The 12118-nt window shown below is 48.0% G+C and overlaps 1 protein-coding gene across 4 annotated transcripts in view; it reads right to left on the reverse strand.

The window, feature by feature from the left end:
- Nucleotides 1-12118, reverse strand: part of INSR (insulin receptor) — a 129489-nt gene that overhangs the window by 23101 nt on the left and 94270 nt on the right. For 2 of the 4 annotated variants that reach the window (XM_034997375.1, XM_034997374.1), the window contains exons 10-13: nt 10309-10510; nt 8706-8741; nt 3196-3467; nt 2127-2266 (exon numbers count right to left, since the gene is read on the reverse strand). In XM_034997375.1, the coding sequence (XP_034853266.1) occupies nt 2127-2266; nt 3196-3467; nt 8706-8741; nt 10309-10510 (650 nt within the window). The remainder of the gene's footprint in view (nt 1-2126; nt 2267-3195; nt 3468-8705; nt 8742-10308; nt 10511-12118) is intronic. The other 2 variants (XM_034997377.1, XM_034997376.1) reach the window with 1 other exon arrangement.

A 12118-nucleotide genomic window follows, 5' to 3' on the forward strand; every position in this document is an offset into this window, starting at 1 on the left:
AACAAAATGTGGTCCATCCACATGCTGGAATATTTCTCAGCCATGAAAAGGAAGGAAGCGTGGACATGCACCGCCACGCGGATGGACCTTGGAGACATTATGATAATGACAGAAGCCAGCAACAGAAGGACCATGTATTGTACGATTCATTCATAGGAAGTATCGAGAACAGGCAAATCCACAGAGACAGAAAGTAGGTTAGTGGTTGACAGAGACTGGAGGGAGACGAGGCAGGGGAGATTGGGGGTGGGGGGACTTTTTAGGGTGATGAAAATACTCTGAAATTGATGTGGTGATGGTCGCACAACTCTGTGAATTAAAAAAACATTGAATTATAGGGGCGCCTGGCTGGCTCAGTCGGTGGAGCGTGTGACTCTTGGTCTCAGGGTTGTGAGTTCGAGCCCCACGTTGGGTGTAGAGAATACTTAAAAATTGTAAAAAATTAACAAAAAAACTCACCATTGAATTGTGTATTTTATTTTATTGTATTGTAAAGATTTTATTTTTGAGTAATCTCTACACACAACGTGGGGCTCGAACTCACAACCCCGAGACCAAGAGTTGCACGCTCCACCGAATGAGCCAGCCAGGCGCCCGAATTGTATATTTGAAATGGGTGTATTTTATGGTATGTGAATGTGTCACAGTAAAGCTGTTATTATAAAACAAACAAACAAAAACCCTCATGCCCAAGCCTGACTTTATGGCTCCCAAAACTAAAAACTTAAACACTCTGGCCATTTACAGAAAACGACCTCTGACTTAAGTGACCGCCCTCAACTGCAGACGGTAGATTCGGGAGCGCAAAGGTCTGGATTTAAGATGCCGGGTGTGTGGCCCTGAGCAAGTCCACTCAGCTCCTCCGTACTCCTGGCCAAAAAAGGAGACACTAACAGATCCCACCTGGTCGGGTCACTGAGAGGTTCAAACGGATGGTTGTAAAGGACTCAGGGTTGTGTCTGGGACAGGGAAAGGGCTCAGTCAAACCCAAGGAGGTGATGCGACTCATCTGCTTGAAGTCACAGTCAAGGGGAGAATTGTGCGCAGGTGGATTCAAGCCCTGGCCGGCGCCTCTCCCGGCAGGAGCAGACCCCAGCCCTTCTGGGAATGGAGATCCACCCGAGAGTAGTTACGGGCATGGCTTAGAGCGGGGGCTGGCCAACGCCAGCCTGCTGCTTGTTTTTGTAAAAAAAAGTTTCATTGGCACACAACCATACCCATTATACAGAGTTACAACAGCGGAGTTAAGTATTTGCAACAGAGGCCATCCGGCTGGGAAGCCAGATATGTTCAGTATCTGGCCCTTGACAGAAAAAAACAGTTGCCAACCCTCGGATTAGAACATCAGACAGTCTTGGGTTTGAATCCTGACTTTATTCTTATGGATCCTGGACAAAAAAATTCTGGCTGCCTCCGGACCAAGCTCACTGGGTTATTCTGAGGATTTATTGCATTTCATTGGTCCTGAGAGGCTTATTATTTTCACATTTTGGCATTTCTGAAATTGCAATGCAGCTTAGAAGCAACACAAACTCAGAATTGGCAGCATCTTTTTTTTTTTTTTTTTAGCAGTCCATAAAAATCATGGGGCCGCTTATCATGCCTTAGACGTGGTAAAATACGATAAATGAGATATGACTATGTGTGCACAGCGCTTCATACGTGCGAGACACACAGTGACCCCTCAGGACAGCTTGGCTCCTTTTTTGTTCTTCTTAGATGCCATATCTTGGGCATCTCTGTGTTCACCCACCACCCCGCACGGTGTCTGGTAGTAAACGGAAAGTTCCTTATTAAGATCTTAAGTGATTTCTCCCCAGACTCAGAGAACTCTGTCTAAAGTGAAATGGGTCTCCTGTCATGTCAGGGGGGACACAAATGCAGGCAGCCATCATTCATCTTGTCGGACGGAGCTAAAATGTGAGAAGCAATGGGAGAAACTGAGGAAATAAGTAAGTTTGCAGACTGGAATTTCTCACCCGTCTCCCTGGAAAGTTATAAATCAAGGCGTGGAGTCCTAATGACAACGTAGCTAATAGGAGAAGCATTTGGGCCAGAATTTAAGAAGAGGGAGGGGGTACCAGCGACAGCCCTGAGGTATGTACCCGAGCATCAGGGGGTCTTACCTCATCACCATAGCGCCGGTAACTCACTTCATACAGCACGATCAGACCGTTGGGTTCCTTTGGCTCCTGCCACATCAGGTGAACGACATTGTTCTCAAAGATTTCGTGGGTCACGGGGCCAACAATGTCATCTGCCTTGGCTGTAAAGAGCAGTGCTTAGAGGCCGGCACTTGACCCCTGGATCAAATACCACCTCCACCACCTACCAGCCGAGCAACCAACCTCAAGCTGCTTGCGTAACTTTCCCACAAGGAAAACGGACACGTAAAACTCACTTCTTCATAGGACCGTCTACATACCTATCTATCCATCTGTCCATTTATCTCATATCCCATTGGTTCTGTTTCTCTGGAGAACCCTGATTAATACCATACATATATGTATTTCTTAATTTTAGTTTGTATTTCTCATGGCTCATGCGTCTTTACTGAAGTTCATATACTGGCTACGTATGACTCGTGTAATCAAACAATAATACCGGCATATATGGATGGCCCCTAAGGGCATTCTGCTCAGGGAGATCAGTCAGACAGAGAAAGACAAATCGTGTATGATCTCACTGATATGTGGAATCTAAAAACGCGGAACTCACAGGTAACAGACAGTAGAATGGTGGTTACGTGGGGCCGGGAAGGGCTGGAGGGGGCGGGGGTAATGCAAAGATACTAACTTCCAGCTTGGAAGACGAAGAAGCTGTAGCGATCTAACGCACAGCATGCTGACTACACTTAATAACACTTTACTATACCCTTGGAAGGTGCTCAGAGAGTGGATCTTAAGCGTTCTCGCTACAGAAAAAGAAATAGTCACCACGTATCGTGACGGAGGTGGCAGCCAACGCCACGGTGGTAATTACGCTGCAATACGTGCGCATATCAAATCGACACTCTGTATACCTTAGATGTACACAATGTTACATGTCAGCTGGGATCTCAGTGAAGCCGGCCGCAAATAAAAATAAGAAACGACAAAGGCAGGTAAGTTCAAGTACACATCTACGCTGCCTAACGGGCGGAGGGCTGGCCCTCGGTCCGCCCGGGTCTCCTGGCACCGCGACGGGGCCACCCACCTTCGGGCATGGTCCTGGCGCTCACGTAGGCCGCCACGCTGCACCTCTCCTCGGGGGAGTCTTGGTTGCAAGCCTGCAGCTCGATGCGATAGCCAGTGAAGTGGCGCAGCCCAGAGATGACCAGGGATTCTTTGTTCACCACTTTCTCGAAGGGCTTGTGCTCCTCCGGGCTCGTGGGCGCGCTGGTCGAGGTGTTGGGGAAACCCGGAACCGTGGGCGCGGCCGCCGTCACGTTGGCAACGTCCCCGAGGGCCCGGCGTTTCCGCGATGGCCTGTCACGACAGCAGGACACACACGGTCATGCGGTCGCCGTCTTTAAGACAAAAACAATGCTGGAGAAGAAAAGGCTCGGAATCAAAGACTGGTGCGGTGGGGATGCAAGGAGGCACGCAGATTAAATGCAGGTTGCCCGGAATTACAACCCAGAGCAGCTCCCCAGGACGCCCTCGAGGGGACGGGGCTCCAGGACCATCGGCAGGGGACACACACCAGTATTCCCCTCAACATGCTTGATTTCAGGTTGTCGTGTTGCAGATTAATCGGCCACCCCGGGTCAGCGTTAAAGACAAAATGCCTAAGGCATGTCAGAGTCCAGCTTTTCACGAGCCCAGCATCCCAAACTACTGGCCAGCAACATCTGTCTAAACAGGTAAAATGCATCTTCTAATTCTTATGACCATATAGGGCATCTGCATCATAGTAGTGACTAAATTTCAGTTCTTGGGTTAAAAAAAAAAAATCTTACCACTCAGGTTGGTAAGGGTAACTCAAAAAAAAAAAAAAAATGCAGTCGACACACATTCCCCCCCAATTAAGAAGAAATTAAGAAATAAATGCAATAGCCTAAAAACTTATAAACACGCAAACACAAAAAGCAGAGAGAAAATTTAAATGACTCATCATTCCACTGCCCTCTGTTTCCTGGAGGCAATTTTTTTTCCTAGAAATATTATGTGTAGGTATGAGGACCAAGCTAGCTTTGTAATCCTTTGTTCGCTTGTTCTGTTGGAAATATTCACCAAAGAGCTTCCTTAAAACGTAACGCCTTAAGTACTTAGCACAGAATTTATGTTTTGTCTTTTTCAATGTGAAGCTTTTCCCTCCCTGTTACAAAAGGAAACATGCTCACTGCAGAAAACTTGGAAAACTGGAAAATATTCATTTTAATGCATGAGCCATAAATTACTAACCACCCTCCTATTTTATTTAATGCAGACATACCTCATTTTATTGCACTTGGCTCTATTGTGCTTTGCGATCCTGCAGTTTTACAAACCAAAGGTTTGTGGCCGCCCCACATCGGCCAAATCTACCAGCACCATTTTCCAGCAGCATTTCCTCACTGTGTGTCTCTGGGTCACCTTCCTGGGGATTCTCACGCTATTTCAAACTTTCTCATTATTATCATTATTTGTTACAGCTATCTGTGATCGGTGAGTATGACTCACTGAAAGCCCCGATGATGGTCTGCATTTCGGAGCAGTATTTTTTAAGGTGTGTATACTGGTTTGTTAGATGCAATGCTATGGCAACCTTGTAGACTACAGTCTGGTTCCAACAGAACATTCATACACACTGGGAAAGCAAAAACTTCAGGCGACCTGCTTTATTGCAATATTCGTCTTACAACAGTGGGTCTGCAACCGAGCCCACAGGACCTCTGAAGATGTCTGCATAAGAGTATCCCCAGGGTTTTTTGCTCTTATAAATATCGCTTTGATCATTGTCCGATTGTCTTATTAGATCCTAAAACTAGACTCTTAGAAGGGAAAATGCTAGGCTGTGCCTGTTCATCCATACGGTGAAATTGCTCTGCGGGACCTTTCTACGGACCGGGGGCTCTCACCAGCAGCCCCTGAAACTGCACCTCAGGGTAACCTCATCAGTACTCAGGGTTTTTTGGGTTTTGTTTGTTTGCAGATTTTCAGCCCAAAAGATTAACTGAAAAACAAGGCACTGTTGCTTTGTTTGCATCTCTTAAGACCATTCCGTGTGAGCTTGTCTTTCCTTCCTTGGTCCCTTGTGTTTCTCTAGGGAAGTGTCCATCTTTCTCCTCTGTTTCTACGATGTTCTAGTGCTTTCCTCGCCGTTCTTACTGCTGCCCTGTTTATTCACCAAGGATATTAACACTGTTATCAACACTACTGCCAGTGAGTTTTCTATAAATGATTCAAAACAGTCTTTCACATGTATCTGGACAATCCTGGAGCTCAGCAGACGTTTATACTTTTTCCTATACAGTTAATTCTCCATGGGGTTACCAAGGTGGTATGGCAATTACGAAAGGGATCGTCTCCTCTGTTTTCTATTCTAACTATTGCTAGTGTATCACCGGGCTTTTTGTTTATTTGCATTGTACCTTCTTTCCCAAACTCTCTTCTAAGAGCTTCATAGTTGATATCCTTGGGTTTCCAAGGAACACACTAGAAAAAGAGTTGGCACACTTTTCCTGTCGATGGTAGGAAGTAAATATTTTGGATTTTGCAGGGCCTGTGTCACCAAGCACTTTTTGTCTCTACTCAACTTTCAATGGCTTTACAACTATTGTAGCTTGAAAGATATAAACAAATGGGAGTGGCTGCATTGCGATAAAACTTCATTGACCAAAAAAATGGGCAGCAGGCTGTCCAGCCTGTTAACACCACAGCACGTCTACCCTTGCACTGGGCTATCTGCGAATATCCATGACATTATTTCACACAATCCATTCTTTGCTATTCTAATTTCTATTTTGTGTCTTACTGCACTGGCTAGATACCCAGGAAAATGTTAATTAGTAACAACGACACTGGGCTTCCTTCTCAATGTAACAGGGACAGTTTAAATACAATGTTAGCTTGGGCCTGAGTGGCTCAGTTGGTTAAGCGACTGCCTTCGGCTCAGGTCATGATCCTGGAGTCCCGGAATCGAGTCCCGCATCGGGTTCCCTGCTCCGCAGGGAGCCTGCTTCTCCCTCTGACCCTCCCCCCTCTCATGTGCTCTCTCTCTCATTCTCTCTGCCTCAGATAAATAAGTATAATGTTTTATAAATAAATAAATAATAAATACAATGTTAGCTTGGCTGTCGGTTTCATCTAGGTAATATTTATTTACCTTGTAGCAGAAGTATTCTACTCCCGCTTTTCTAAAAGGCCTCTTTTTTGCTCATTTCCCTAAATTAGGAATTTTAATTAATACTGTCTCATGAGATTATCATATGATTTTCCTGGGCCCCTGATGAATTATCGTTATCTCCTGATCGTAAACCATCCTTGTACTTCTGAGTGAAACAATAATGTCAGCACACTGTTTCATTTAGGACGTTTGGATCTAAAGTCTCATTTTAGCCGGTCCTGGGGTTTCTGTCAATATAGCATCTACATCAAGTTCTGCTAAGGGACGTTATGTTAGTTTCATAAAATGACCTGGAAAGATTTCCATAGATTTCTATGCTCAGAAAAGTTTCTATATCACAGAGTTTGAAATAACTCATCTATAAGATTCTCTGGGCCCAGGGCCTTTTGGGGACGTAATTTTTACTCATTTACCAAAGTTATTAGAATATTTAATTTTTTCTGCTTCATCTTGAATCAGATCAAATTAAAACCTTCCTCCTCACCTAAAGCTTCAAATTGAACAACACAAGCCTGTCCAGCGAATTCAACATTAAAATCTTTCTTCGACCCTGGTTTCAGATCACCTGCTTTACTTCTAGTTATTTGTGGTTTTCATCCTTATATTTGCAAGTTCAACGATTTCCCCTCCCTCACAATACATTTCTATTTTTACCTTTTTAGGTTGTTTTCTTAACTAGCAAAATCATTTAATTTTGCATCAAAGCCCAGCTTTGGCGATATTCTACAAATTTAAGGTACATGACATTCTCATTCCCACTATTTTCCAAATGGACTTTAATGAAAGTCTCCACATCTGCTTCTCCCAAAAGGTATCAAAGCAATCAACTTTAAATCACCAGGGAGCACTTTTCTGTTCAAATGTTTGAAGTCAATTTTTAGTTTCAACTGCACTGTAGTCAGAAGAAAAACCCTACATGGGCAGGGGACATGCATTAAGATTTTTTGTTTGGTCTTTTCATCTGCAAGACCAGTGACGTTCTTGGACGGAAACCAAAGACAGACCCATGTTAGCAAGATTCAGAACATTTCCATCCAGGCATAAATGGGCCTTTTCCCAAATGACCATGACACTGGTGCCTCAGGAAAAACTACTGAGAAGTGGGTGTCCAAACATGAAAACTGGAACATGAAAAGGTCTCATCAAACAAGCCGAATGTATATGCGGTCACCCCCCTCCCCCGCTATCTGTCGTTTGGGGTTCCCACATTCTCCGCTGCCTACACACCCCACAATCTCATACCAAACCAGTGGTCCTCAACCAGGGGCGAGTCTGCCCCTCCCCCCACCATGGGGGAACATCTGACGTGTCTGGGGACATTTTTGGTTGTCACTACTTGGGGGAACACGTAAGCTACTGGCATTGTGAGACCAGAGATGCCGCTCAAGATCCTACCATGCACAGGGCGGGCCCCACAACTGAGAATGATGTGGCCTTAAATGTCTAACGTCTGGGATTTGAGAAACCCCGATGTGGATGGACCCAAGCCGCAAATGTCTAGGCCTTTCTTTTCTGCAGGTTATATTCCAAATGGCCACTAGAGGTCAGATCAGGGCCACACAAATAGGCCTGAAAAACCAAGAAGCAAATCCTCTGCTGAGAGAGTAGCATCCCTCCACGTGGCCCTGACCTGCCTTTGCGGTCTCCCCTCTGGCTCCTCCTAGGGGCCCGTGATTCATCCCAAGGCCTTCCTTTCCCCAGCCTCTCTCTGCCTGTCCTCTCCTCCAGGACAAGCCCCCTTGGAGTTTCAAGACACAAATCAAAGGAAAGCCCGCCTGTCCTCAGTGGAGTTCAGCGACACGGCATGCCTTTGCTCACACGCCTGCAACCCCGCACTTGCCACCCCAAATAAAAACGTTCTGTTCGCAGATCAGGCTCCCCCCAAGACCTGCTGCACGTGCCTCAGACTGTGGGGTCCAGGCGTAGTCCGGCCCACACCGTAGGTGCCGATAAACAAATGTTTAAATAAATGTTCAGCGGGTGAACGCAGTGGGGTAAATGCGTGGCATCTAAGAGGTGCCCAGAAAGTACCCCCTTCTGTTCTATTTTTTTTCTTAAGTAAACTCTGCCCCCGACGTGGGGCTCGAACTCCTGACCCAGAGATCAAGAGTCACATGCTCCACCGACTGAGCCAGCCAGGCGCCCCTTGATTCTACATTTTAGTAAGAGTGTGTTAGTGCAGATTTGTGCCCAGATCCCATTTGAGGGTGAAGGCAGTTCCCGTATGAATTCGTGAAGCCTCCGGTATCTGCAGAGCAGCCCATCACATGCATTAAGGCCACGGAAGCCTCTGGAGTCTCAAAGGCACACAGCATGCTTCCTGCCCTGCCTGGTCCGCCGGCCCTGCGCTGAGCAGCCCCCAGCGGCCACGCAGACCTCCTGCAGGTGAGTCGTACCTAGTGTCCTCAGCACCAGGGCTTGAAGAGGATTTTCTGTGAAAACAAAACCAACCACTTTGAGGACAGACAGAACTCGTTCAGACAGACCTCTGGCTTCTGACACCCTGGAAGCCACATTCCCTCCGAGCGGCCCAAGGGTGCCCTGCCCTTGACTGTGGACCACGTCTCCCACCCCCCAAATCACATCATCTCCATAAGATGCAGAGAACACAGCGGGGGCGGGGGGAGAATCAGAGAAAATACCCTCCCCTCCCCCGAGACCTGGCCAGCTGGGGTATCCCCCTCAGATGCCAAACTTGACTACATTTAAACATCACAACTGACTCAGCCGTTTCCTTAAGTCCAGCAGCATTTTGTTTTTAACGGGTAAAACAGTAACTGCCTCCCACCCTCCATGCCTGGGCGCTGACATTTAGCGCTCTTTCGGACTCAGGGTCGGGGGGGAAAAAAACACAAGAAAGAAATTTTTTTTTTTTTAAATGTCACACATCGATGGTTCTGGGAAAACGTCTATTCTTATGAGAAGCGATGATAGGCATTTGAAGGGACCCATTTTAAAATCTTATTTTATCCCAATGTCACCCTTTGGGGTTTCGATCCACTTTGGAGACAGCGCATTGCATCAGACATTGCTGGGGGGCCCATCTGCTGGTAAGGGGGGCGGGATAGGAGGCGTCTCACAACCCACACCCCTCACCAGCAGCCGGATCCGGGGTCGGATCCCTCGCCAGCTCAGAAACACCGGCTCTGGACCCATGAAAGGGAGGTGACAGCTACGTCAGTGGGTTACTCTAAAGACTCATGAACTAATAGGATGCAGACAGCGCTGGGGTGTCGGGTGGGTGGAGGCAGGGATGTGGCTCATCATCCTACACAGGACGGCCCCACAGCAGAGGACGAGCTGGTTCCAAACGTCCACAGGGTCAAGGCTGTGAAGCCTGGGTGACTCACATGCTCTCACAATCCTAAGAAACAAGAACTATTATTATCTGCACATGGCAGATAAGTAAACTAAGGCAGCGAGAGACACATGCCGTTTACCTGAGCGTCTCTGCCTCTGGGAGAGGCAACGACAGAGGAGTGGCCTGGGGTCGTCTTCCCTGCAAACCCTCTCAGAGCCCATGTACATCAGCACATCCCTTCCCTCCTAAAGGAAACTCAACAGATTTAAACAGGAGAAGCCTCCGGGTTTTGAAGATGCAGTAGAAATTTCCAGAAGGACAAGAAGGTTGGCGGGATGATCACAGAGAATGCTCTGAGCTTGAGACTTCAAGATAAATCAAGCATGGGGCCAGGTAGGCATTCCTCAGGGTGCGCCGCAAAATCTAATGGAGCTCGTTTAAGAACGCAGACGGAGGCCCCAGGCTGGGATAAAGAGTTTGGGCCACGTGGGAAAGCAAATGTTGAGGGTCTGCGGGGTTTTTTTTGTTTTTTGTTATTTTTTTTTTTTAACTTGTCCCCGTTTGGAGTGCTTATTTGCTCTTCCTGGTTAAGGTTCCTATTGAATCTCCTCCTTTACCCGCCCACCCCCTGGCTCCCCTCTTCATCTTGTTCCCCTAATGACCGCCCCCTCCACACAGAGCCAAGGAACAGTCCTGACCTGGGGACGAACACCACATTGTGCAGGTAATCCTCAAAGGTCTTCCTAAAAGAGGACTCCTCCAGCTCCTTGAGGATCTGAGAGTCCGTCTTGGGGCAGGAGCAACATTCGCCGGCAGACTCCTCGTATTCACTCTGGTTGTGCTTCTGGGAGCCCTCGGCCTCGAACGGCGGAGACCAGGTCCGGGACGGCAGCTTCAGCCCTAGACACAGGCAGAGCAGGTGGCCTCGGATCCTCCCCGAGCCCTCAACATGCACGCCGCCAAGGGGGTCTTCTCGGAGGGGCTGGGCACATGGGACACCTGTGCATGTCAGGGTGTTCCAGACACCAGAAGACACCATAACCCCATTGGACTGGAGACTAAGGTAACCAGGTATGTCTTGGCCTCATGGAACCTACAATCTAGTGGCTGGGAACTGGGGGGGCTACATAAGAAACATAAACACATATACCATGGGTCAGCTCGCAGGATGAACATACAGAGGATGTCTGGGGCTGATGCTTTTTACGAGGTGGTCTCAGAGAAAGTGACTGCTGAGCAGTCCCGAATGAAGGAAAGGAATGAGCTACGCACACATCTTGGTGTAAAGCAGTTCAGACGGAGCAAAAAGCAAGTGCAAAGTCCCTGAGGCAGGAATTTCCCTGGCATGCCAAAAGACACCAAGAACCCAAAGTAATGAGCAGGACAGAATGAGGGACGGGACGGTGGGAGGTGGGATTAGAGAAAGGCTGAGGGGGCAGGTGACAGTTGTATGAATGAATGAATCAGCCAGCCAGCCATATAAAGTAACGGGAGGCCATATAAAGGGTCCGACCTACAGACCCAATGGTTACAAATTAAAGAATCTACAGTTCACTCAGGAATCCAGAAATCAGTAGAGCAGTGGTTCTTCCCCGAGGTCGGGGGTGGGGGAGGGGTGATTCTGCACCGTCCCCCACCCCCCGGACACTGGGCAAGAGATATTCTGGCTGTGAGGAATCCTGGGGGGTAGAGGAGATTCTGGCACCTGGGGGGTGAGGCCGGGGGTGCTGCTCACTGTCCGGCAAGGCACAGGACAGCCCCACCGCAGAGAATGATCTGGCCCCAAATGTCAACAGTGCTGAGGTGGAGAAGCTCTGGACTAACGACACGAGGGGAGATGGGGGAAGACATTTTTCAAAAACACAAAGTTGTTTTTTAAGTGCCGAAGCTGGCCGTGTCGCGACCCCCGAGTCCAATCCCAGGGACACCTGTCATCCATCGTGCAGGCCACAGACATGCTTCGGGTGCGACTGTGAGGATGAACGCTACTCTCATCGGGCAAAATTCACGAAGGCCCCTGGGATTCACCTTTCCCGCCACCAGCCCTTGCGCTGGGAGCCTCCTAGGGGCTACTGAGCATTTTTTTTCCCTCTCCCCTTGAATGGGTCCTGGAGACAATGGGCTCTAAGTACCTTCCCGGGAATGGTGAGTATCCACTCAGAAGCCCAAGTATTTATACAGCTGTGAATGGCTACAAGGGTCTCTTAAAAACACTTCTAACATTTATTAATAGACACAGACTAACCTGGCTGGGTTAACCATTACAGGGACTGGTCATGGCATGACGGGCGGAAGAAAAAGGTCGGGTTTCCTTCGTGTGGGAGGATCCTAAGAATTTTTTGGAGAGGAAAGGACCTTTTGATCAGGCCACACACAGTTCTTCACTCCTGTTACCCTCTCTGGCCCCCATCGCAGGGCACATAGCGTCCCATGGTTTTTCTGTGACTACACAGTGAAAGTATAGGTAATGGGGCACCTCAGACAGTCCCATCCACAGAGACAGAGAGG

This window comes from Mirounga leonina, unplaced genomic scaffold (genome assembly GCF_011800145.1).
Source record: "Mirounga leonina isolate KUSES-001 unplaced genomic scaffold, KU_Mleo_1.0 Mir_94, whole genome shotgun sequence".
NCBI lineage: Eukaryota > Metazoa > Chordata > Mammalia > Carnivora > Phocidae > Mirounga > Mirounga leonina.